The 23550-nt window shown below is 47.1% G+C and overlaps 1 protein-coding gene and 1 non-coding gene across 2 annotated transcripts; both read right to left on the bottom strand.

Annotated features, from left to right (window-relative positions):
• Positions 1-530: 530 nt before the first annotated feature.
• On the bottom strand, positions 531-637 carry LOC147747872 (U6 spliceosomal RNA). Its single transcript, XR_015300355.1, has one exon. It is a non-coding gene; the product is annotated as a U6 spliceosomal RNA (small nuclear RNA).
• Positions 638-9401: 8764 nt separating this feature from the next.
• Positions 9402-20077, bottom strand: MRPS14 (mitochondrial ribosomal protein S14). The gene is made up of 3 exons (XM_086956654.1): positions 19990-20077; positions 18887-19054; positions 9402-10049 (listed from the first exon to the last, which is right to left on the bottom strand). Exons 1-3 carry the CDS (start codon positions 20032-20034, stop codon positions 9867-9869), a joined length of 396 nt encoding a protein of 131 aa, XP_086812780.1. The 5' UTR covers positions 20035-20077; the 3' UTR covers positions 9402-9866.
• Positions 20078-23550: the final 3473 nt, after the last annotated feature.

The raw sequence follows: 23550 nt of genomic DNA, 5'->3' as shown, positions 1-23550 counted from the left end.
GTAGAACGAGAGAGAGAACCCAAGGGGGAGACAGGCAGAGCGTCCGAGGGCGACGGAGAAAACCAACTCCGGAGCCAAGCGAGCCACCAGGGAAACCAGCCCGTCGAACACCGGACTGCGGAAGGCCCGCAAGGCAGCCCATCGGGCCCACCGGGAAGAAGGGGCCACGCCCAAGGAAAACCACTCAGCCAGGAAACCCAAGACCCGCAAGGGGTCCACGGAGGCGCGGGCAGCACCAAGCCGACCGCACCAACGCGAGAAGGAAGCCCCGTGCCTGGCACAGGAAGAGAAAGTGGAATACCTGCGGGAGCCCAGCAGCAAAACCACCACCCCAGAAGAACAACCCTGAGCAAGCAGCGACAACTGCTCAAGAAACCGGCCCGCAGATGGAGTCAGGCCAGCAGAAATAGCCGGGTCAACACCGACTCCGGACCAACCACGGAACGGGAAGATCCGGGAACGGCCAGTAGGCCCGAACCGCCAGCTCGCAAAAGGAGAGGGTACCAGGGGCGGCGGACACCGCCGGGAACCATAAACAGGAACGCTTCACGAAATTGCGTGTCAACCATGCGCAGGGGCCATGGAAATCTCCTCCGTAACGTTCCAATATTAGTCCACGCGCTGCCGAAGCGAGCACCCAGGAGCACCCCGGCCCCGCCCAAGCGAATCCAGCAGAGGACCCGTAAAATCAGAGGGCACGGGGGAAACGCGTACAGCCGACCGAAAAGGTCAAGCGAAAGACAGGGCAACCACAAGGACCCGGGAGGAGAGAGTAGAACCTGGGCAGGAGGGCCGAGACCCCCTCCGTGAACAGAGCCACCGGAGGCAGACCGAGTCGAGGCCCCCGGCGCCGAAGCACCACCGGGGTCCGGGCGAGACCAGGCAACGAAGGAAGAACCGACTCAGTCGATCCGCCTCCACCTAGTCGGACCACGTGGAAAGGACAGCCCGAAGGGCCAGGACCGGCTACTCCGCCCAAGAAAACAACCCCCGAGCAAGGAAACAAAAGGAGCGAACCCAGCACCCCCACCGAAGGCTGACACAGCTCCACACCACCAGGTCGACCGACCCGACCCAGACCTGGGGACATCGAAGCACAGGTGCAAACGACGGCAGGCCTCCACCTAGCCAGGAGGACCGCCAGCAACTCCCGTGCTGCGCGACTGCAGGAGATCCCAACGACCCCCAAACGACCCGGCGCCAAAGGACGCCCCCCCCTGAACGAACCAGAGGGGAGGACGGGGCCCAGGCACCCGACCCCCGAAGGAGGACAAGCCCGAGACGGGAACCGAAGGGACCACCGCCCATAGAGCAGGGAGCCGACGGAGGGGAGACACCGCCAGACGTGAAACCCAACCCCTGAACCAGACGAGGCCAAAATGTATCACACGTCCAGACGGGGAACACCCAGACCCCCGCCCGGCGAAGAAGATCCACCAGGCGGGCCAGGTGCACAGTACCCCCAGCCTGCAGCACCTGGTAACCCCAGGCAGTCTCCCATCCAGGAACTAACCAGGCCCGACCCTGCATAAATACTGAAATCAGACGAGATCAGGTGCAGGCAGGGCGGAATTGCCCTAGTCCCCACGGGCCAGAAGGCAAACCCAACGGAAGTACCCGCAACCGAGAGTGGGAACCCCCCTCTCGCAGGCCGGCCACACAACCTGGTCCCAGAAAGCCCTTCAGTGTAGACCATGGAAGGAGCAGGTACCCCAACCCGTCGAGAAGGAGGGACTCCGCGGAAAGTCCGCAAGACCAGCAAGACCAGGCACCGGCCAGCAAGCCCGAAGAGCCCAAGAACCGTGACAGCCACGGCCCAAGACGGGACGAAATGGAGGCGACAGCCCCCCCCCCCCTCAGGGAACCCCCTGGAGCGAGACGGCCGAAGCCAGGATCTCGGGACGAAAAACACGGGAGCGGCCGCACCAGGACCAGACCGGGAATAGCCGAAACAGGGGCCCGGAAGCCAACTTGAACGTACCTCGTGGAGACCGACACCCTGTATCCGGGAGGAATGGCCGAAGGACCCCACCCCTGCAAGGGCGGGACGCCCACACACACAGGCGGACGAGGAGCCCGAAGGCAGGCCGCTCCCAGGGGAGCGGGCCCCAAACTAAAAGGACAGGCCGACAAGGATGCAGCCAGACCAGGCGGCCGAGCCAGCCTCGCGGCCACCCGCCCGTGAAAAAAAACATGGAACGGACCACGCATATGCGTGACCTCCCAGTGTCAAACAACTCCCCAGCGGAAATTGAGACCAGAATAGCGCACCACACCCCCGCAAGGGTCTCAAGGCGCACGTACGAATGCCTCCGTGGAACCCATCCCGGCATTCCCCCCGAGGCGACCACTCCTGGACACCCCCAAGGAGGAGGCCGAGCATCCAATGGAGAGGAAGCAGGCTAATTAAAATGATCAGTTCCGTGGGATTTTGAGCCCAAGACCTGCCGAGGCGGGGAATCGAACCCTGGTCCCGGGCTAGACCTCAGCATCAGAGTCTGCAGCTCAAACCATTGGGCCACACTACTCCACTTGGGCCATACACCCCCCCTGGGGCCACCGAGAGGGCGACGAGGCGAGGAGGGGGGAGGGCAACTCGCCGCGCAAGGACCCCCTGAAGGGACAGCGCGGGAACACCAGGAGACCCCGCAGACGGTGACAGAAGAGGAGATTGAACCCCCGCCACCCTGCGGTGCACACTGCACACGAGTCCGGCGCCCCAGAAACTCGCCAACCTGACGGGTCAGGGAGAGCCCAGAACCGACCACACAGCATAGAGCCAATACCCGCCGAGGCGGGGAAGTGCACCCAGGACTCGGGTTAGAACGCCGCCGTTTAAAAAACCTCTGTCCTTCAGACAGTATGTTTGATGTAAGTGACTGCTCGTGGTGAGGACAAGAGAAGCATTTCTTCTCTCAAGTCATCATGAAGTAGGCCAAAATTATTTTAAATATACATGACCTCAGACATCATGCGAAGTGTGACTATGGACGAGCCACACCATTCAAGCCGGACGGTGAGATTCCAAGTAAGGAAATGCCCACACCGAGGATCGAACACAGGACCCTCAGACCACGAGTCTGACGCGTTGTCCGCTGCCCTATGAAGGCAGTACAAACCGCAGCGCCCGCAGGGGAACCCTGGCGTGCACGGCTGACCAAGGCAATCACAGGCCGCACCTGTCGAAAAACTCAACCCCGCCCACAAGAGGCGTGAGCCAGCCGGAGCCAACCCCAGCGCGGCAAGCAGCCGCGGGCCGTTTGGGAGGAAAAAAAAACAACTCACGGACGCCGGCGCCGCGTTTACCAAGACCCAGGCCGGTATGATGGGAGCACCCGGACCCGGTCAGCTGAGCCCCCGAGGACCCACGGACAATCGAGGGAGGACCGAGCCTGCCCCCGCCGAGTAAGTGCCGACCACAAACACACGGCCAGGCACCGCGCCAGCGCTACCTATAATGCCGCTAGACTACGCAGGGGCCACCACAGATCCGCTGTGCCACTTTACCCCATGCCGCTACAAAGACGTTACCTGCCAAACAAATCAACGTCGTGCAGAAGCGCCGCAGACCTGAAAACAAAGTAAAACGCTGTCCCAGGCAATGGCACAATGTGAAGCACGAGCACCCGATTACTATCTGAGGTGCATGAATTCATGTCAGGCAGAAACAACCTGAAAGCTGTATCAGCGGCACAAACACTCCATGCAACAGAACCTGAAGCGCGAGCCCCACGCAGTGCCAAAGCACACAGCCCTGGCATTCCCAGGAAAACACGACTCCCATCGGGCAGCCCAGCCACCCGACGGGCGTAACATGCAATCTTCATCACAGAGTCATGCAAGCACACGCATAGGCGCAGAAATGCAAAACGGAGCGCTGGACCCCAAAAGCCCACACAGTGGCCAGGGCCCTTCAGTAACGACCTGGGGATACACGGGGATGCCCAAACACCCCATATCCCCTGCCCCCCCCCCCCATGTAAACCACTGGCACGCTATAGCAGCACCTAACCGGCCCCACAGGACCGGGGTAAGGAAGAGGGGGGGGGGATTTGTAGGCATAAGGCACCAGGGACCGCTAGAGCAGGTCCTCAACCCTAAAACCCAAGGGCCAGCACACGCCGGCCCATCTTACCTGAACAGCGCCTCTGGAGAGAATCGCGCAGAACAAAAAAAACAGGCTGTTGGTTGGGCCGGTCCGCCTCTTATAGAGGTCAGGTGGGACTGGTCGGCCATGTTGGGAGGGGGTGGGAGGCTTTTTTTGCTTTGGAGGGTTCTGTCGTGGAGCTTATGCTCACTATGTAAATCATGTGGCGAGGAAGACTAACGAGGAGGTAATAGGGTGTTCCCACCTCCAACCACATTTTACATGTGGTTGGACGTAGGAACGCCCACTTTGCATGTCATTAGCGATGTTTGTCGCCGACATGCAAAGTGGGCTTGAGCCAGGCGTTAAAATGCCCTTGTGGATAGGGCTCTAGAAGTATTGCCGCTTTCTCGGCACAATTCGCCGAAAAAGCGGCGATACTTCCCCTTGCTAATATGCCCCTTTATTTCTTTGTTCCACAACAGATTTCAAGGCCTAATTTCTAAACTCTCTCCCAAGTCCCTCATCCCGACATGGTGTGGGTTTTAAAGGTACGTTTACAGGGCATTCCGCATGAGAAAAAATGGTGGGATTCACACAAGTCAAAACACAGAGGGGCTCATTTATGGGAAAGTGACGCAGAGTAGCAAGTCACCTTGTTGTGCATGCACTGCGAGACAGGGAAAGAATGCACCGTATTTGAGGCAATACAGCACATTACTGTCCATTCCCTTGTGCTGGCGCCCTTTGGCAACCTAGCGCCAACGCAGGCATCCTTGCACCAGTGTTGCATGCAGGATTGTTTTTGCGTGGGAAGGGGCAACTTCTTGCACAAAAACAAGCCTAGGTGGGCACATTCCTCTTTCTATAGAAAGAGGAAGAATCGAGAATATAGATATTTCTCCTAGTTAAGTCTCCCCTGAAGTGGTGTTAGATTTTGGTGCATTCCCCAGGTTTACAAGTTCTTGTAAATCTGGGGATGAGTCAAAATCCATGGGAGATACATGGCAACACCAACGGAGCGCCCATGGAACCCCAGGGCAGAGTAACAACGCAGCGATTTCGGTGCATTTTATTAAGCCACTCCAAACCTTGCAAAGTGGTTTTGCTTGGCCTCAAAAAATCTGACAGAGGTTTGCGTCACACATGTACCACGTTGCGTGGGGTAAGCTTGAAGCAACCCTCTCATAAATGACCCCCAGAGTGTCTACTTTTCAGTAATGTCTGGGGCTCGTAGGGCTCGCTAAGAACTGGTGTCTGGGACTACCTTATGTAGTCATCTCCCAAGGAAACAGAGGAAATGTTTTTGAGCGTAACTTCAGTCAGTGTTTTAAAGGTATTCAGGGTAAGAAAACATGCTGAGGGCCACACGAGCCACATAACCCTGGATTCCTCCAAGCCTCTAGTTTTCTGAAATGATCAGACTTGGTAGGGTTCCCGTTGATGCGGACCGATTCTGGCCATTTGGGATGAATTTGACAAATGAATCCATCAGAAGTTGAAAAAGGACAGTTTTCAGCACCTTGAAATGTAAGGAATACAACTACTTCCTGGGGCAACCCAATACCTGATGTGGACCAAAACATGGAGGCAGGAGGACCATGTTGCGAGACCATTTGCCTACTGACTTTGGGGCAGATTTACAATAACTGGCGCATCCCCAGGGATGCGCCAGTTAATGTGCGCCGCAGCTCCGCCACCCATAGTGCGCCGCATTTACAATGCGGCACACCATGGGGCAAAAACAGCCCAGATGCGTGACGCATCTGTGCCGTAAAGGTGGCGCATTGTTGGAGTTGCGTCGCAAGCGCGACGCAGCTCCAGCAAGGCTCGGGGGTGCCCTATCTGTCCAATGCTGCGTCAAGCCTTACCCCTGCTTCAAGCAGGCGCAGGGTTTTGACGCAGCATTGGCCTAAGAGTGACTGAGTGAAATCTTGTAGATTTCACTCAGCCACTTTTGCGAGGCACACCTGCCCCGGAACGCCCACCCTGCGCCCAAACGCCCACATGTGGCGCAGGGCTTTACAACGTGACGCATCTGCCTAGATGAGTCACGTTGTAAATGGGTCGCAGAGATGCGCCACGTTTACGCCGCCGTTGCGTGACGCAAACGTGGCGCAACTCCAACATAAATCTGCCCCTTAGTGTCTAGCACAGTACTTCAGAGTTGCTCAGCACATAGATTGCTTTAGCGTTGTCTGGACATCTCCTTTTGTACAGAACTGTTCAGAGCACAAACGGTCAGGTAAAGTCCAACTTTGAAGCATCTGCCACTGAAGGAGAGCAAAAGCAAGTATCAGGGACCACTCTGTAGCAAATGCCTTTTGGGGCAGAATTTGGACCAGTGGCTAACTCCTGCTCTTTAGAAGAACCAGAGCAATCAAAGGAATGGAAGAGAACAATTAGAAGATGGCCATAGGAACGATACAGACTTAAGGATTTTTTGACCAGTGCACAGTTTTGTGCTGTGCCCACAGGCATGTTCAGTGGTAAGTAAATTAATGCAAAGCTATGCATCGCAGTACACCCACAGAAAGCCCACGCAAAACGCTAGTAAATAACTCCCATATACTCAACCTTCTGGAAAATATGAAAAAGCAAATACAGATGACATTTCTAGATAATTGTGATTAATCTAAACACTTGCCACCATCAATAGGCCCCTTTTTAGTAGAGTTCAATCAGATGTCATTGTAAGAATCAGAGCAGGCTATCTATAATTTTCAGTCTAGTTCTCTCTGGACCCCTGCCCTCTGCATATTTTTTTATCCAAGCACTCTCAACAGTTAATCCCAGACCGAACGATTTCTTCAGTCTATCGATCAAGTCGGCTATGGGGCCCAAAAGCTGTAAACAAGCACTCAACATGTTCCTTTGCTGAAGAAACAGACGGCGGACCCTAATAACTTGACAAACTATAGGATTACATCCATTCTTCCTCCAGTTTTAAAAATGGTGGAGGAAATTGTAATTATATAGCGCTTACTACCCCTGACGTAGCGTTTTTTGGCAAGTAGCACACTACTCCAGAACTCAAATGATTAATATAGGGATGGTGAACACTCAGCTATTTACCCATCTGGAGGGCTACAATCTTCTCTGCAGCACTCAATCTGGTTTCCATGCATGTTAATGGACCAAACAAACACATGATGAAGAAATATCTGCCTCAGTCTGCCTTCCTGCACACTCTGTAAAGCGCTCGGATACCCTCGGTGGTCATGCTCGCGCTATATAAAACTTAATAAATAAATAAATAAATTGAGGTTTCGGAGTTCCTTAAGATGAGCTTAGATCAAGGCCAATCAGCCGCTTTGGAGTTATTAGACCAATCAGCGGGCTTTGACAATGTGTCAAATTCCATTTTAAGGGAGAGACTGAGTGATGTAAGAGTCTGGTTTACTGCTGCACTGGCTTCAGCCCTTATTGGATAGTTGTCAATAGGTCTACCTTTCCCCTGTCTTAAATAATAAGCCATTGAGTCACTGTGGTACACACGGCTCATCCTGGAGCCTTGCATTGTTTAATGTATATATGGCTCCTCTTGCCACAATTATTTAGTCGTAGAGCATTAAGGAGGTGTCATATGCTGACGATACTCAGCTCAAGATTTTGTTTGAAAAAGAGCGATGAACTGAAAGAGGCTTTTAAATCAGGACAGGATCACAGTCCTTCCTCTCTCTGGGTGGCAGACTGGATTTAAAAATAGAATTCAGAAACAAACAGAAATTCTGTTTTTTGGCAAAGCTCAGCACAAAATGCCCAGCTTGTAGTGTCCATGTGAATTAGAAGAGCCTTCTTCCCCAACTACAGCTGCAAAGAATTTGGGCACTAAATTTGACAAGGAGCAGTCTTTTTGCCCACAAGTTGAGTCAGTGACCCAAACTTGTTTTGGACTTTTGCACTCTCTAAGAAAAAGTTTACAAATGCTCCCTGGACAACACACACACAAGACCCTAGTCCACTTACTGATCACTGCAAAGTTGGACTACGCCAATGCCATATATCTTGTTCTGCCTCAAAACATGTTGGACATGCTTTAGGTGGCCCAAAATGCTGCAGCAAGATTGTTACTTAATATTCCTCGTCAGCAGTGTACTGCACATAATTTGAAAAGGTATTGGTTACGGATTCAAAAGTGCATACACTTCAAATTATGGTGTTTACCTATAGAGATTTTCATGGAAAAGGCCCTAAATATCTGAGACAGACTCCACCTTTACAAGACCTTTAAGGACCAGAAAAGGAGGAAGTTCCTTTTCGTCTCTAAACTTTGGAATGACCTACCTCTCCATCTCAGCGATAGCCCTTCTGAACCAAGGTTCAAGAAACAGCTGAAAACATATTTTCGCCATGCTGAAATAGCCAGGTAATTTTTCTACCTCTATTTAGCAACAGGATTCCCTACGGGGCAGCTGCTCCGATATAAAAGTGCTATTTATTTATTTTCAATTATGCCGTAAGGAACATCACCTTAAGAGAACTTCCAAAGCAGCTTACAATTAGCTTCTAGTTACTGCTTCATGTGGGCCACGATTCCTCACAAAGAATATTTGAGAACACATTATCCTTCATAGACTAGGGTGCTAGACTGCTGCTGATACCCGAAAATAATTCCACACTTACTCTTCCAGCTGTTCAATAATAACCGCTCCGGCTGTTGTGTGAGCCACTCAAATAGTAAATCGGTCCACTCTGAATTGAAATTAATTTCTTTTTTACCAGCTTTCTATGTTAAGGCTGGAACACCATTAATGACATTCCAGTCCTGATGAAGACTCCATTTATATTATTTGTGGACTCATGGGTCGAAACATCAACTTTCCCAGTATTGGACCGCTCTAAATTAAATCAAAAATAGGTGTTTCCCAACCACTATAACCCGCATCACCAGCTGCCAAATTAATATAACACTAATCTCAGTTTTATTCTATCACACTGGCAGTCATAAGTTCTGTATTTTTTTATTGTTATTATACTTCCTCAAACAGGTGTGCAACACCTGAACACTTCACTGTTACTTCAGGTGGGTTTGTAGCATTTCAATATTTATGCTTTTGCAATATATTGTTGATTGCAGAACGTTGTTTTTTTAGCTTTCATTATACATTTTTGGCTTGGCTTCTTTGTTCCATTGCTTTCTTATAGTGTACATGTTTGGACTTATGACATTTCTGCAGAATCCTCCTGTAGGATATCGTTTTCTGGCTCCTTTGAGCACACAAATGCCCCCTTTGTATATTTACTGTAGAAAAAGAAAAATCATCTGGGAACATATGTCCCATCAGGCAAATAAACCAATCTAGACCATATGTCGAATGTCCTGTTTATTAGGATTACGATTGGCATGAGATCTACAAATCCGAAACCACCCCCATAATGGAAGACCTCAGCAGGGTAATCTGAAAAAAGATGGGGCCTCTCATACGTTGATACCTTGTTATTACTTTCCACACCACAAGGAGGCCTGCTGCACTGAACATGTATATAAATAAAGGGAATGGTACAGTTGAATGGAAAGGTACACATGTAAGAAAATATTTTGCAGATCAATGCACTGTTGCATTCATTGATATCTGCGACAGTTTGCGGTAAGAATGGTTCATCTAAAAATGCAAAGCTGCTTTTCTTTAATTTTCACCAACTTCATCGACATTTTAAACCTAATTCACAGCCATGAATCAGTTCTTTCCTTTGGGGACTGTCCCTGCTCATTTTCCATCTGCAAAGCCTGAACTATAGTTTGTCCATGGTTAGGGAAGGTGCAGTCTTGGATCCGTTACCACATGGCCCTTTGGATCCCCGACATTTGACTGTGATCCGCTAGATGACGGAAGACGATCCGGCTGAGCCTCCAGCGCCGTTTCACACCTCGTGGGCGGGAAGTAAGTACACAACGGTTCCGGATACGAACTGGACAACTATCCCGCGGCAGGGCTGCAATCTCTTTATCTGCCGCTTCCTGTAAAGAAGGAAAACCAGATTATGAACAATAGTTTAGTCACCAAAATGCTTTATTCGCAAAATCAGTCCCAAGGACCACATGATTACAGATTAACAAGACACTAGGAAAGCTACAAAAATCCCAGTCTTTGGCTACCTGAAGTGTAGAAGCAACCCTTTGCACTCACTGGACTCTATTCATGGGTGTTTAAGAGGCCACACCTGAACACCACATGCTATTTCAGGAGTAAGGCATGTACAGAACTCTACTAAAGCACCATAGTGTTATGAAACATAAGGAAAATGGAATATATGCCAACATGGACTGCATAGATAGGCCTTCATAGAAAACCTTTATATGCAGGAATATCGCTGGCTTATCTTCTCAGTGCTGAAAAACATTTGTATCACGCACAGAGGATGGAACTACATTTCTCGGACTACAGGAACAATGGCTACTCAGTCAGTACTTCTATCATTCTTAGCCTGAAAAACAAGGGCCAGTTTGACATCACATGGACAGCAATTGTGGACCAATCAGAATCTCAGGCAAGTGGGTGTAAGAGAAGCAGAGTCTCTAACAAGAGCTGTAAATCCTGACCAACTGGAACTTTGGGGTAAGCACTGTGGACTTCACACCTGCATGCTTCAATTTACCTGGGATCAATCGGAGAGAGGAATGACTGATCCTGTTCCGAGAAGGAGGGCCCTGAGGGCGAGAGAATGTCATAATATTGGAGATTAGATTAATGTGGAATTTCGTGGACGCAGGCCGAAGACCGGAGCTACTGCAAGAAGGAAGCCCAAAGGCAAAGGTGGAGATTATATATGACAGACTTCACACAGGGATTGGAGAGAGGCAAGGACCTCTCTGTCAAGTGGACTGCTGTCTGCTCATGTGACAGAGCTTATTACCATCAAATGCAGTCTAGATATGTTGCAAATGCGTTCTTGCCCTGCCAACTGTCACGCAAAGGCCTACCAGTAAATACATCTATAGGTGAGAATTTTTTATAAAGTGGCAATTCAGGGACTTGAATCAGGGACAAACAATCTTATTACACGGACTTGTGATAGTTACACTTGTTTTCATATTTATGTTTTGCTCTTTTATTTCCGCAGTCTTTATCGTAACATACTGGCCTGATGGGAGGCAGTAATGAATCAAAGCTAGAGATGGACTCTTAGTTATGCAATTATCGATAAGTAATCAAGGCATTACCCCCTCATCCCTCTCTCTTGCAAGGAATTACAACATGAGATATACCAAAGTGAAAATACAGCAGGACAACTGTACATTTTATTCTGGATTTATAGATCTAGTTTTTACTTCACAGCAGACCGAACCTTAAAACCAAAGACATTCTCCATGCCTGGGCCTTGTGTCACCCTATTGTGGTTAATGAATGCAGAGCTGTCCAGATGTCTGCTCTACAAAATTAATTTATTTAGTGATGCCCTCTGGAATACAGTTAGAGAGATAGACTCATCTTGTTGATCTCCCAAACACCCATGAGAGGGGGAACCCCGTACTCCTTATAGGACAAGGAACTTAAAAGCTTAACCCATCTACTCAGCCCTTTTTGCCAAGCCCAAAGTTGACAAAGAGATAATCTGAAATCCGCCTCTGTTTCAAGATAGACTAGTACTGCTCTCCTTACATCTAGTGAATGCAACTCCACCTCCTCAGCATATTACGGGTCAGGAAAGAAGACCGGTAATATCACATCCTCTTGAACATGAAAGAAGAATTGACTTTTGGTACAAAGTTTAGGCCTGGGTGCAAAATAATCCTGTTGTTGAATGAAGATGCTTGAAAGGTAGCAATTTCATAGCCTGCAAGATCAATGGGAGATCCCACGCCAGACATGGAGGAGAAAGTTTAAGACGGATATTAACAAACACCTTAAATAGACTTTGCACCAATCCCTGATCACCTTTTTAATTACCCAAGGATGCTTTAAGGGCCAGATGTATATAGACAAGGACAAACGATTTCCAAATAGCGATTCTATCCCAATCGCTATTTGAAAATTGCTATTCCTTATATATGAAATGTTTGTTTCATACTTGCAATTCCTAGTGGGTCTCAAATCGACTTGCCTCATGAATGCTAATGCGGTACGATGCAGTTTGAAACCCATTAGGAATCACAGCCATCACAAGGATGGCGTCCTGCTAAGTTCTGCAGACCACCATGTTTGTAATTGTGTTGTAATAAATGTGTTTTGTTGTTGCTGAAATGCAGCATGTTTCCCTAAAAGGAAAATGGGATGCGTTTCAACAATGAAAAATGAAACGTTTAGTTTAAATTTTTTCAGAGCAGGCAGTAATCCCTTAGCCCAATGCCTGCTCTTAAAATGCTTTCCCAACATTCACAGAGGGGAAGAGGTCCCATGAGGACCCCTTCCAATTTGCAAATGCATTACCACCGACTGAGTTGGTGGTAAAGTGTGAATGTTTTGCGACACAATCCTGTCACAAAACATTGGTACATGCTAATGAGATTCGTTATTTGGAAGGGACTCCCTAAACACGCCCCTTCCAATACTGAAGTGCAAAACCCAAATTGCGATTCGGTAACAAGTTACTGAATCACAATTTGGGAATTGTACATTCCCCAAAGCATTTTTCTGGTTGCAAACAGGCTGATTCTGTGAAAATTGCTTCACACATATAGCCCTAAATGCCTTAATTGCAGCCCATTTGATTTTTACGGTGTTAAAACAAAGTCCCAAAGAAAATCTATCTTGAAGAAAGTCCATGATTTGAGGGATAAATTGGAAAATTGGAAGGGGAGTAGGAGGAGGCAAGAAAGAGTAGCAGAAATAGGCAAAATCATCGCTTCACCAAATACCACTCCCTAAAGACTTTCAATGCTGCTAGAGTAAGAAGAGCGAATTGACAGTTGCCTGAACTGAAGAGGATACAGAATTAGACAAACCCCTGAACCTTTACACTGCCCTTTCGATCTTCAGCCTGTATGCTGGAGTCTTATAAGCAAGATGGTCTAGAGAATTGGAAAGGCCTGAGGGGATGAGACTACTGAACAGATAATTCTCACATTCATGCAACGCAGCAACTTTACTAGCTGGACTGCATTGTGCGATTTCCTTGTAAATCTTGATGCCAGTTACTAGAAGATAGGATAGCTTGGCCTACAAGCACAGTGCCAGGATGCCCTGCACAGGGTTCAGAACGTTTGGCTGGGTGTTCCGTATTCAAAAGTGAGATTTTTGAATAGCTATCTGTGCAGCTGGGTGCTAAATTGGGATAGAGTACCACATTTAATTTTTTGCCTAGGATGCATAGAATAGAATCATATGGTTTGAATTGGCAAACTAACTTTAGTTAGAGCAAAGAATTGTCTCCACAAGAGTATTAAGAAAAAATACACTATTTTACAGACAAAAGAGTGAGCATGGAAGAGAAGATGGGAAGGAGAATGCTTCATGCTTGAAACTGCAGATTTTGAAAATAACATCAGGACGAATGACCTCTGAATAAGTCAACAGAAGCAAATTCTTATAAACCAGACAGTTCAACCAAGATCAGAAGTACAGCATGAATAGTGAGTTTATGTATAGATCTGGCTTGACAAGGTTTCTGTGACACGTAGTGTTAACTGAAAACAGAACACAATCAAAAACCATAAATATTCATCTGCGAAAAGAACAGCAGAACCAAAAGCAGTTGAAAACGATACCCCCATTCTTAGCTTATAATATGAAATGAACTTGTGTTGGACTAGACCACATAGTAGCCGAACAAATGTCTATAAAAGAAGCCCATCAGGAAGAAACACCTGTAGTCCAGTGCCCATGAATAACAGCAGGAAAAGCTAAACCTGCGTTATTGTTAGGCAAGGAAAAAACTGTCTTTAACCCAGTACTTTAGGTGGAAATCATTGGGCATTGACCTCTATTGCCCAAACCAAAAGAAATTAAGAGAAAGTTTACCTTCTGAAAGAAAGATGTCCTTTCTAAATAAATAGTCAAAGATTTAACAAGATCTAATAAATGCCAGAGAACCTCATGATCCGAGAAGGGAAAGTGATGGAAAGAAGTAAGAACAAGATCTTGAGAAACATGAAAAGAAGACATTTTGAGAAGAAACCAACGATTTGGCCTGAGGACCACCTTATCTGGTAAACACTTCAAAAATGGCTAATGCTACAGAATAGCCCAAATGTCCTCATATCTATCTCCTGAAGAAATTGCCACAAGGAAAATAAATAATCAAAGTAAGGAATTTTAGATAAACCGAAGAGAAGGGTTCAAAAGGCGCCCCCTGAAGAAAAGCCAACACTAGTGAGAGTTTCCAAGGAGGAACTAGAGTGTAAACTACTGGCCTTCTCAAATGGAAACTACACAGAAGTCTAGAGCCCAGAGACTCAAACTGTAAAATATCAAGGTCCTCCTAAAGCCTTAATAGGAGCCCACTGTCTTCTCCATGTTAAAACACCTATCCCCAAGAGAAAACCATCTCTAAGTAATTCCAAAAGGCTCCTGCCCTCACGTGAGATTGGAAGCAAAACCATGGAAGAACATTCTTTGGAGAAACTACTCCAGTAACGCTTATAGACCTTCAGAGTGCTGGACTCCCTTGAATTCAAAATACATATAGCAATGTCAGGAGAACACCCAGTGATTCCAATCTCCACTTCTCAATCAACAAACACCCAGAGGCAGACAGCGAAGAGAGCTCTACAGGAGGATTGTAAAACAGAGAGAAGAAGAAACAAGAGGAAATAACCAGGGAGGCTGAACTGAGAGATGTAGGAGGTCAGGAAATCACGGTTGCCTCTCCCAGTGTGGTACCACCCACAAAACCTCAACCATTTCCCTCAGAATTTAGGCTAGAACCTAGACGAAGACCCTGAGACTATAGAAAACACATTGCTTCCGCCCTCAGGCACCCTGGTGAGGAAGAAGGTAGCAAAAGTTGGGAAGAAGGGCATTTTCATACATCCAAACAAGCCCAGCCATGGGAAACCAAACCTATCTGTGTTCGCCGGAAAGAGAGAAAGGGAAAGAGATGAGGAGGGGAATAGTAGACTCAGGAGGTCGGCAAGCTCATCCTCCCGCTACGGAAGACAGATTGCGTTCCATGACATCAAGTTTCCCTTGACCCAATATCTTGCTCTGTTTCCACCCAGATGATTCACATAGGCCTGAGCCACCTAATTGTCTGTTCTGGACTGGAAAGCCATCAATTAGAGGGTAGATTAACTAGAGATCTCAGTGAATCACTGAACGTTCCCTCCAATTGGATGATTATCTGGCTTGCGACATAGCCCACAGACCTAGAGCAAAATAATTCTCCAAAGTTGCTCCCCACTCGAGACTGCTGGCAGCAGTCTTGATTGTATGAGGAATTAGAGTAGAGAGCAGAACCCCCTTGCTCAGGTTCAGAACTTCCAACTACGGCTCTAGTTTGGAAACACCACTGGAGAGACTGGACCAACAGAATTGTAAGCCTGTGAGCTGGGATCCCACAGGAGACGAGACGCTAGGTGGTACAAGTTAAGGCGAGCCCAAAGCACAAAAAGTAGCGAGGCTGCCATTTCCCTCTGTACACAAAACCATTCCCTTGCTGGGACTTGTGGAAAGGATAAGAGGTGTGAGAGCTGGGTTATTAGCCTCTGCTGATGTGCCTCTGGGAAGAAGGCCTTTCCGATCAGAGTATCGAACAGGGCCTGATGAAACGAAGGCAACAAGAAGGATTTCCTGGGTTCAGGAGGAAACCATTGCTCTCTAGGCGGTTGCAAATCAGCGAGACTATTTGACGAGCCTTAGAAAATGGAGTGTTGCTGATTAGCCAAGCATCCAAATAGGGAAAGAGCTATCAACCTAAATAATGTAGGTTTTCCACCAGAGGAGTAAGAATTTTTGTAAACAAGAACACAGAATAGAAAATGATGACTCCAAGAAGAAAACCAGAGAACTTCTGATAAGAGGTATGAACACCAGAGAACTTCTGATAAGAGGGATGGATAGGAAAGTGAAAATAGGCATCTATTAAATATACTGAGGCCTGAATCATGTCAGGAGACACGAGGGGAACAATGTCCTGCAAACGCACTATCTTCAACCTTTGATGAGGGATATAAAGGTTCACTTGTTTGAGATAGAGGACTGGACGGACGTCTCCTGGTGTCTTTTCGGCCAAAAACATCAGAGAAAAACATTCCTGGCCCCATTCTTTGTTTGGAACGGACACAATAGCATTCTTCACAAGTAGGTCCACGATTCCCTTCTGCAGGGCATGCAATTTGTCTTGTTTGTGTGGAGTTGGATTTTGGATGAAGAAGTCACTTGGAGAAGATGAGAATTTTAATCTGCATCCTTCTCTCACCAACGAGGACCCATGCATCTGGCACATCTTTTTCCCCTAAGCTGAGTAAAAAGAAATAATTCTTCCACCCACAGGTTTTTTAACAGTGCTGCCTTTGAATTGGTTGCAGGAGACAACCCTCCCATAACCAAGACCCCCACCCCCCCAAAAAGGCTCTGCGGAACCAAAACCTCCCCCTCTAGATTGAGGGTTCACCTGGCATAAGCAATTTACGATCCTCTGCCGGTTTAATCACCAAATCTTCTAACAGAGAACTGAAGAGTTGGCACCATAAAAAGGAATGCGAGACAGAAGAGCCTTTTGAGAATTGTCTGCTTTCCAGATCCACATGCAAATGTGTTGTTTTGCTGAGATGGCAGAACCTGAGGCCACTGCAGCAGCTTATAGGGAATCAAATGTCATATCTAATAGCAATCTCACTTCCTCTTCCATGACTGATAATTTGGAGGTTTCATCCCCTCCATCCTGCAGCTCCTTTGCCAAGTCCTGCAGCAAGGACTGAACGACATACGTTGTGTATACCACAGATAGGATAGCAAAGTTCTAGCACAATAGGCTCTTATAATCGCCTCGCTACCTTTTTATCTACTTGGATCTGGTGGAGAAGCGTCCTCTGAAATGATGGAGCCGCTGGAAGTGTGACCCGCCATCAAAGAATCAACCTTTGCTGAAGAAGGAAATTCCTCTACAAAGTTTTGAAGTGGATACCTCTTGGAGAGAAAGTGAGGAAAAACATTTGTTTTCACATCTGACCATTCTCTACACAACAGTCACCAGATGTCCTGATTTATAGGGAGATTCTGGATCCAGCTTAAGTTACTGAAGGAAGACATTACCATCCTCCACCTGGGCCCCATTATCAGGAAAAGAGAGATTCTCCCCAACATAGGGCCAAAGGGTATTTTAAATCAGAGCCTTGAACAGATCTTCCTATGACTGCTTCGTCCCCAGACTGGTCAGAATCGGGGTCAGCAGAACAAGAGGTCCTGGGAGTGTTGGCTAACAGAGCACCTTCCTGAGGAGCAAAAAGCAGATTCCACTGGTAAAATGATCATTAATTGCAGCATTTCCAGATTGTAGGAAGCCCAGACAAGGACTAGGTCCTTCCTTTCCCAAGGACACCTTCAAATGCTTACTTTTAGATGCGCCTTTTCTCTCCATATTGAAAAACAAAGAGAACCGAAAACGCGCATCTAAATAAGCTGGTGGGATCACTACCCACTTGGGAGCATTGACAAGCAACGGTGAGCTCAGTAAGGAGACAGTGTGACAACACTTCACCGAGCGTATATAAACATGTTGGGGCTGTCGCCCAATTGCTTAGCATTGGGGGCCGTATACCAAGAAATCCAAGGTATCATGCATGCAACTGCTAAGGCAGGTTACAGCAATCAACAGAAAGAAATTAAAAGAGAGAGGCACGTTATTTGCAATGAAACACCAACGATGAGCCACAAAATAAAAAAAATAGGAAAACATGAATCATTAAGAGTTAGCTCTATGCTTATAGTTTTGTGATAGTGTCCTGGTCGAATCTAACAGGTGGTCATGTAAGGTGCTCCAATACCTTTGCATCGAGTTTAGGCTACATAAAACTGCCCCCCCCCCCCAAAAGGGGTGGGGCTTACTTTTTTTTTTAGATGAGTGAAATAATGTGCGAGCTACAGCACAAATTGTCAGGACTGTGGCAAGGATGATAGACGAGGTAGGTAATGAATATCTCGGATACCATCTTCGTTCAATGCTGGGAGTGAAAAATGGCAGGACTGTGAATATGTGGGGGCAGATCTACAAGAAAGTGCCACAGCGCGGCACCGCAAGCCCTTTGGCTGCACCACACTGCTGCACTTTCAGAGCACAGGAATGCAACATATTTACAATGATATGTTGCATTTCTGAGCTCCCCCCACAAACAGTTGCCATGCACCGGCGCAGGCACCCTTGCACCATGGGGAGATTGTTTTTGTGCAGGAAGGTTCTCAAACAATAACTACAGGCATTTTCCTCTTTCAATGCATGCTGTAGACTGCAGCCCACATTTTTCCCTCTTTCAAAGTAGGAGAAATTAAAACATTTCTCCACGTTGCGCCTCGCTAGCATACTGACGCATTTCCAGGTTTACGATTCCTCGTAAATCTGAAAATGTATCTCGTTCCATGGGTGTTGTGTGGGGACACCCACAGCAACACCCATTGTACACCCCTTTCACGCAAAGTGTTGCGTGTAAAGGGGCCATGTTTACAAGGACAGGAAAAGCCACGCAGGGTGGCTTTTCCTGTCCTTGTAAATATGGGGCAGGGAAATGCGCTGCCAGTGTGTCACAAAAAGTGACGTACTGGCAGCGCAAGAGGCTTGTAAATCTGCCCCACAGTGTTTGATTTAGAGCAACTCTCTTTTTTTTCATAGCTCATAGGGGGATGGGACAGTTGATGTTACTGAGCCCGTGATTCATAGATAGGGAGAAATCCGTCACAGCAGGCATTAGATGGGGCTTTTTACCTGTAGCTCCCGAGGAAGGATGTTGTTTTTCCGAATGGCATTAATTCTTAGCCTCTCATCAGCATATTCAAAGGCCATCTTTCTCCTCTTCACATCTCTAAGCATCCTCCAATTCACGTAATACCCTCGCACTGGGACGAGACTGGATGGCTTCGGCCATGGAAAAAGCTGAAATCAGAAAATATACTGTGCTATTAGTCTATAAAACTAAGTATAAACCGAGTCAACGTCTCTGACAAGTGAACGTTTATTCACACAATTACGGCAATTAATCTCGCCGGTGCGTATATGCAGGGGAGCAAGGAGTCAGTCAGGGTTTGGGGAACGTATACTATTCAGGATATGAATTCCAAATGCAAACTAGAAGGTCAGGTTTGGAGAGACGAATCAAGAATTGGACCTCTGTGCAGGAGGGAGGTGTAGTGAGGTATAAATGCTAGATAAAGATATCTGACATGCGTCTACACATAAAAAGAGGAGTGTGAGTCATCAGAAGTCTGTATATTTGCAGGAAAAGGGTAGTGTTAGGTACGCATATAGGAAGAGAGTAGCAGCTAAGAGGTGGACAAAGGTAGAGATGCCGGAAGGTATGTGTGGGGAAAAACAAATAATAGACGGGCGCCAGGGGTGAAGAGAGAAACCCATGATCGGGTGAAAACGAATATGTATATGGTAATGATATGCATACAAGTAGTGGAGTGCACATACAGAGAATTGAGTAGGTCAGTAGAGGAGTTATTTACTTATAAGGGAGAGAGGATGCCAGTGGTGAAGGGAAGTACAAATGTGGCAAGAAGGTCGCAGATCAGTTTTAGGGCATGCATGGAATGAGGTAGATATGCTTGGGGAGGAGGGGTGAAGCCCAGGGACACAAAACTAGATGACGTACACCGAATGATCTTTACTCAGAAAAATCATATCTATAAGTATACAGATGCTTTCCCTGTTTGAATTTACGATACGAGCTGACTTGCTTATGGAAACCCAAGATTCGCACCAATGCCTACTACAGCGACAAAACCCTTAATGTTGTTGAGAAATAAAACGCATGGCCATACCTCTTAAGGTGGAGGTTCGTAATAGAGACCATAACTCAATCTCACCTGGCACGCTCCCAGCAACATACGGCTCGCAACCGCCAGTGCCATATTTTCACCTCCAAAACCTAGCCAGTTACAACTTAAGAAGTAAAGAAAGGACTTGTGCCACAGTACAAGCGCCGGTAGCAAGTAATAGCGGCGGCCATCTTGGAAAGGAGAGGCTACGCTTGTGCTGTGAGGGAACTTCAGCCATGCTTTAAGATCTGATCATAGCACCTATGGAGAGACAACGTTCCAAAAGTTCCATCTTGGATGTTTGTCTTTTTGAAAGTGCAGGAATTCTAAAAGGTAGGAGATTAGGTGAGTGCTAATGTATCTCTCAAATGATGGATTTTACCATTATGAATTGGTCAAGTGCAGGAATTCCACAAGGTAGGAGATTAGAACAGTGCTAATGTAGCTCACAAATAATGGGTTGTCAATATGAATTGAACAATTGTGATACGTGATTATACTATCCTGCTGCTCTGGTTCAGAATGACCCTGTCATCTATTTGTAAACCTCAGTGGATGATGCTGTGTATTGTTCAACCCAACAACATTTGGTTATTACAAACATTTAGTTCACAAAATGTGACAACATCAGGTGCCATTCTTCTGGGCACACATTTTTTGGGGGATCCTTAACTTCCCTAGGCAAGGCTGGCAAGTTTCCCAGGTCCATTAGTAATGAGTTGCTCCACTCAAGGTTTTTCTTCGAGTTCTGGGACTTGTAGGTTTGTTTATTACATGATAACACACAACTACAATTCTCATAATTTAAATAAAAAATCTGTACTGGAGCAACACATTGTACATTTAGTTAGGAATCTTGTCAGTTATGTCTGTGGTGCGGGGGTTTGGAGGGTGATTAAAATGAGGTAGGCCCCTGCTTATTGTGTGTGCTGGACACAATGACACCAGCCACAGTCTGGGTCGCTGCTGGAGTCCTGAGCGACCCTGCAGCCTTTATTTATATCCGAGGAGCAGCGCCCGGCCCCTTGGGTGACTGCAGATACAATGTTGGGTAGTGGCTGGTTGGCTCACTACATCCCTCCTAACATTGAGGTAATTAATAACCACATCAGACAAAAACAAATAACAAAATAGTACCACAAGATACACAGATACAAAAGTTCACCCTTGGGTGCAGGTGTGATATGATCAGGAGAGCCCCTATAGATCCTCAGCAGACAAAGTCATTTAAATGTTGATTTGGTCGCACACGAGGTCTCAGTTGGTACAGGTGTCCTCTAGATGTTTCAGATGGTTTCTCTGTGCTGAGTCCACCTTCCAGCACCTCCAGTCCTGGATTGCTCACTGCTGGTTGACCTGCTACCACCCAATCATATTCCTCGCCTTCATTGGCATCCTGCTCCCTTGCCACACCCCTGGGGCTTTCTCCTCTTGTTTCCATTCCGGTCTCTTTGCTTGCCTCTTGCAGGCTCTCCACCTTCCTGAACCAGGATGCATTGTGTGATACCGTTACAGTACCCCTTTTTTGCTGTGACCATTATTCCTTTTATTCCAACTACCTCCCATGTATCTCTTTTAAAATGAGTCTGGTATTTCCACCCCGAATGTCTGTCCTTAACCACTAGCGCATCTCCTAGCCTCAAGCTACAATCTCTGACGTTCCTCTTTCTGCTGGCCCGCTCGTTGGTCGCTCGTCTCTTGTTCTGCGCTGCCTCTAAATCCAAACTTGCCAGTGCCCACTCTGCACAGACCGGTACCAAGTATCTTACTGGTCTTTTCATGATGATTTCACTCGTAGTACATCCTGTCGTGGACTGCAGAGTGAGACGATACACCATCAGAAATTGGTGTAAGCACACTTCCAGATTTTCCACTTGATCCACCCCAATTCTTAGTGCTTTTTTTAAAGTTCTCATAAAGCGTTCTACCTCCCCATTTGTTTCGGGCCACTGAGGGGTAATTTTTCGGTGGCGAATGTTGAGATGATGTCAATACTCTTTAAATTCTGCTACCTGGAAAGGTGGACCATTATCTGCATTTACTTCGTCCAGGATTCCGAGCATCGCAAATATCTTCTCCAACGCTGGCTATACATATTCAAAGGTGGTGGATCTAACAAGTTCAACAGCAGGAAACTTGGAGTTGCTGTCTATCACAACCAGTGTTAGTCATCCATCCGGAAAACTTCCAAAATCCATGTTGACCTTTGATCACAGCTTGTCACAGTGTTCTTCCGTGATGATGAGAGGAACGGCTCCCTTGGCTCCTGTGATATTGCATAAATGGCACCCCCTCCTCGTCTTTTCCATCATTTGATCTGCCGCTGGGAACCACACTTTTGATCGCAGCCGTGCTTTGGTCTTCGCTACTCCTTGGTGTCCGTGATGAGCAAACTCCACAGTGCGTCTCCAGAAACTTCTGGGTATCACTATGTTTTGTCCCTTCAGCACGAATCCTTCTGCACTTTCGCTCAATTAATTGCTGCATAACCACAGGCTCGTGAGAACTTCCTTTTCCTCATCAATAAACCCAGTTGCACCTCTTAGGAATTCTTTCCACTGATGCTTCTTCAAGGCCTCTTTTACCTTCTTGAGACACTCATCTTCTTTCGTTGCTTCCTCCGGCTCCTCTATGGACATGGCTCGAGGGCACACGTTCTCGGTGACAAACTTTTCAAAGTCCTCCGCTCCACCGTCCATTTCATGGGTTGTCGGCCATCGGGTCTCTTGACAGATAGTCTGCGGGATTACTCGCCCTGGGGCGATATGTGACGTCAAAGTCATAATGTTGTAACTCTACCCCCCAAGTTTCTATTCTGGGTGGTCCATTTATTTCAGATCTGCTGAATAGCGGCACAAGGGGCTTGTGATTAGTGATCACTTTGAACTTGTGCCGGCACATATAGACTTGGAAATGTTGACACACCCACTGATGGCCAAAGCTTCCTTTCGTTCTGTGCATAGTGGGTTTCCACTGCTGTGGGGGCATGACTGGCGTATACGATGGGCAGCCACTCATCACCTTCCTTCTGCTGTAGAAGATTTGCCCCCAGCCCCACCGGACTAGGGTATATAATGAGTTCTGTCTTCCTGCCTGGTTTTAAATAAATTAATCAAAAGAAAAAAGGACACTTGTAACAGTTCTGAACCAGTGGTTAGAAATTGAAACGTCCTCAAAAACTCAATGTTAATCGGAAAAAGCGGTATATAGGTTTCATCCGCCCCACATTGATGTTGTGGCAGTTATCATTGGGCGTTCCAATACGTGCTTGGTGCCAGCCTCATCCAGAGGCACCTCTGGTATAGAATGCAGTGTCCAGAGATTATGGGTTACCCACACCAAATGATGAACAAAACGTTTCAAGAGTTCATGGAAAAGAAAACATATTTAAAAAAGAGAAGGTCACCCTTGTGTTTTAATGTGAGGTGAGATTCAATTATCATAAAATGAATTGATACTACAACAAGATCGAGTTACTGGATCTTTCTAGTATTCCAATGGACTTGTCGACATGTTTCAGCTCCTTGTGGCCCCTCGGGGTCTATAGAGCTTTCGTCAGGACTTACATACATATACTTACTTACACAATTCGTGCAGTCAACTTTGAGT

This window comes from Lissotriton vulgaris, chromosome 1_1 (genome assembly GCF_964263255.1).
Source record: "Lissotriton vulgaris chromosome 1_1, aLisVul1.2, whole genome shotgun sequence".
In the NCBI taxonomy this organism is placed as follows: domain Eukaryota; kingdom Metazoa; phylum Chordata; class Amphibia; order Caudata; family Salamandridae; genus Lissotriton; species Lissotriton vulgaris.
Note: the sequence above shows the minus strand (reverse complement) of the source record. Positions and strands in the feature narration are given on the sequence as shown.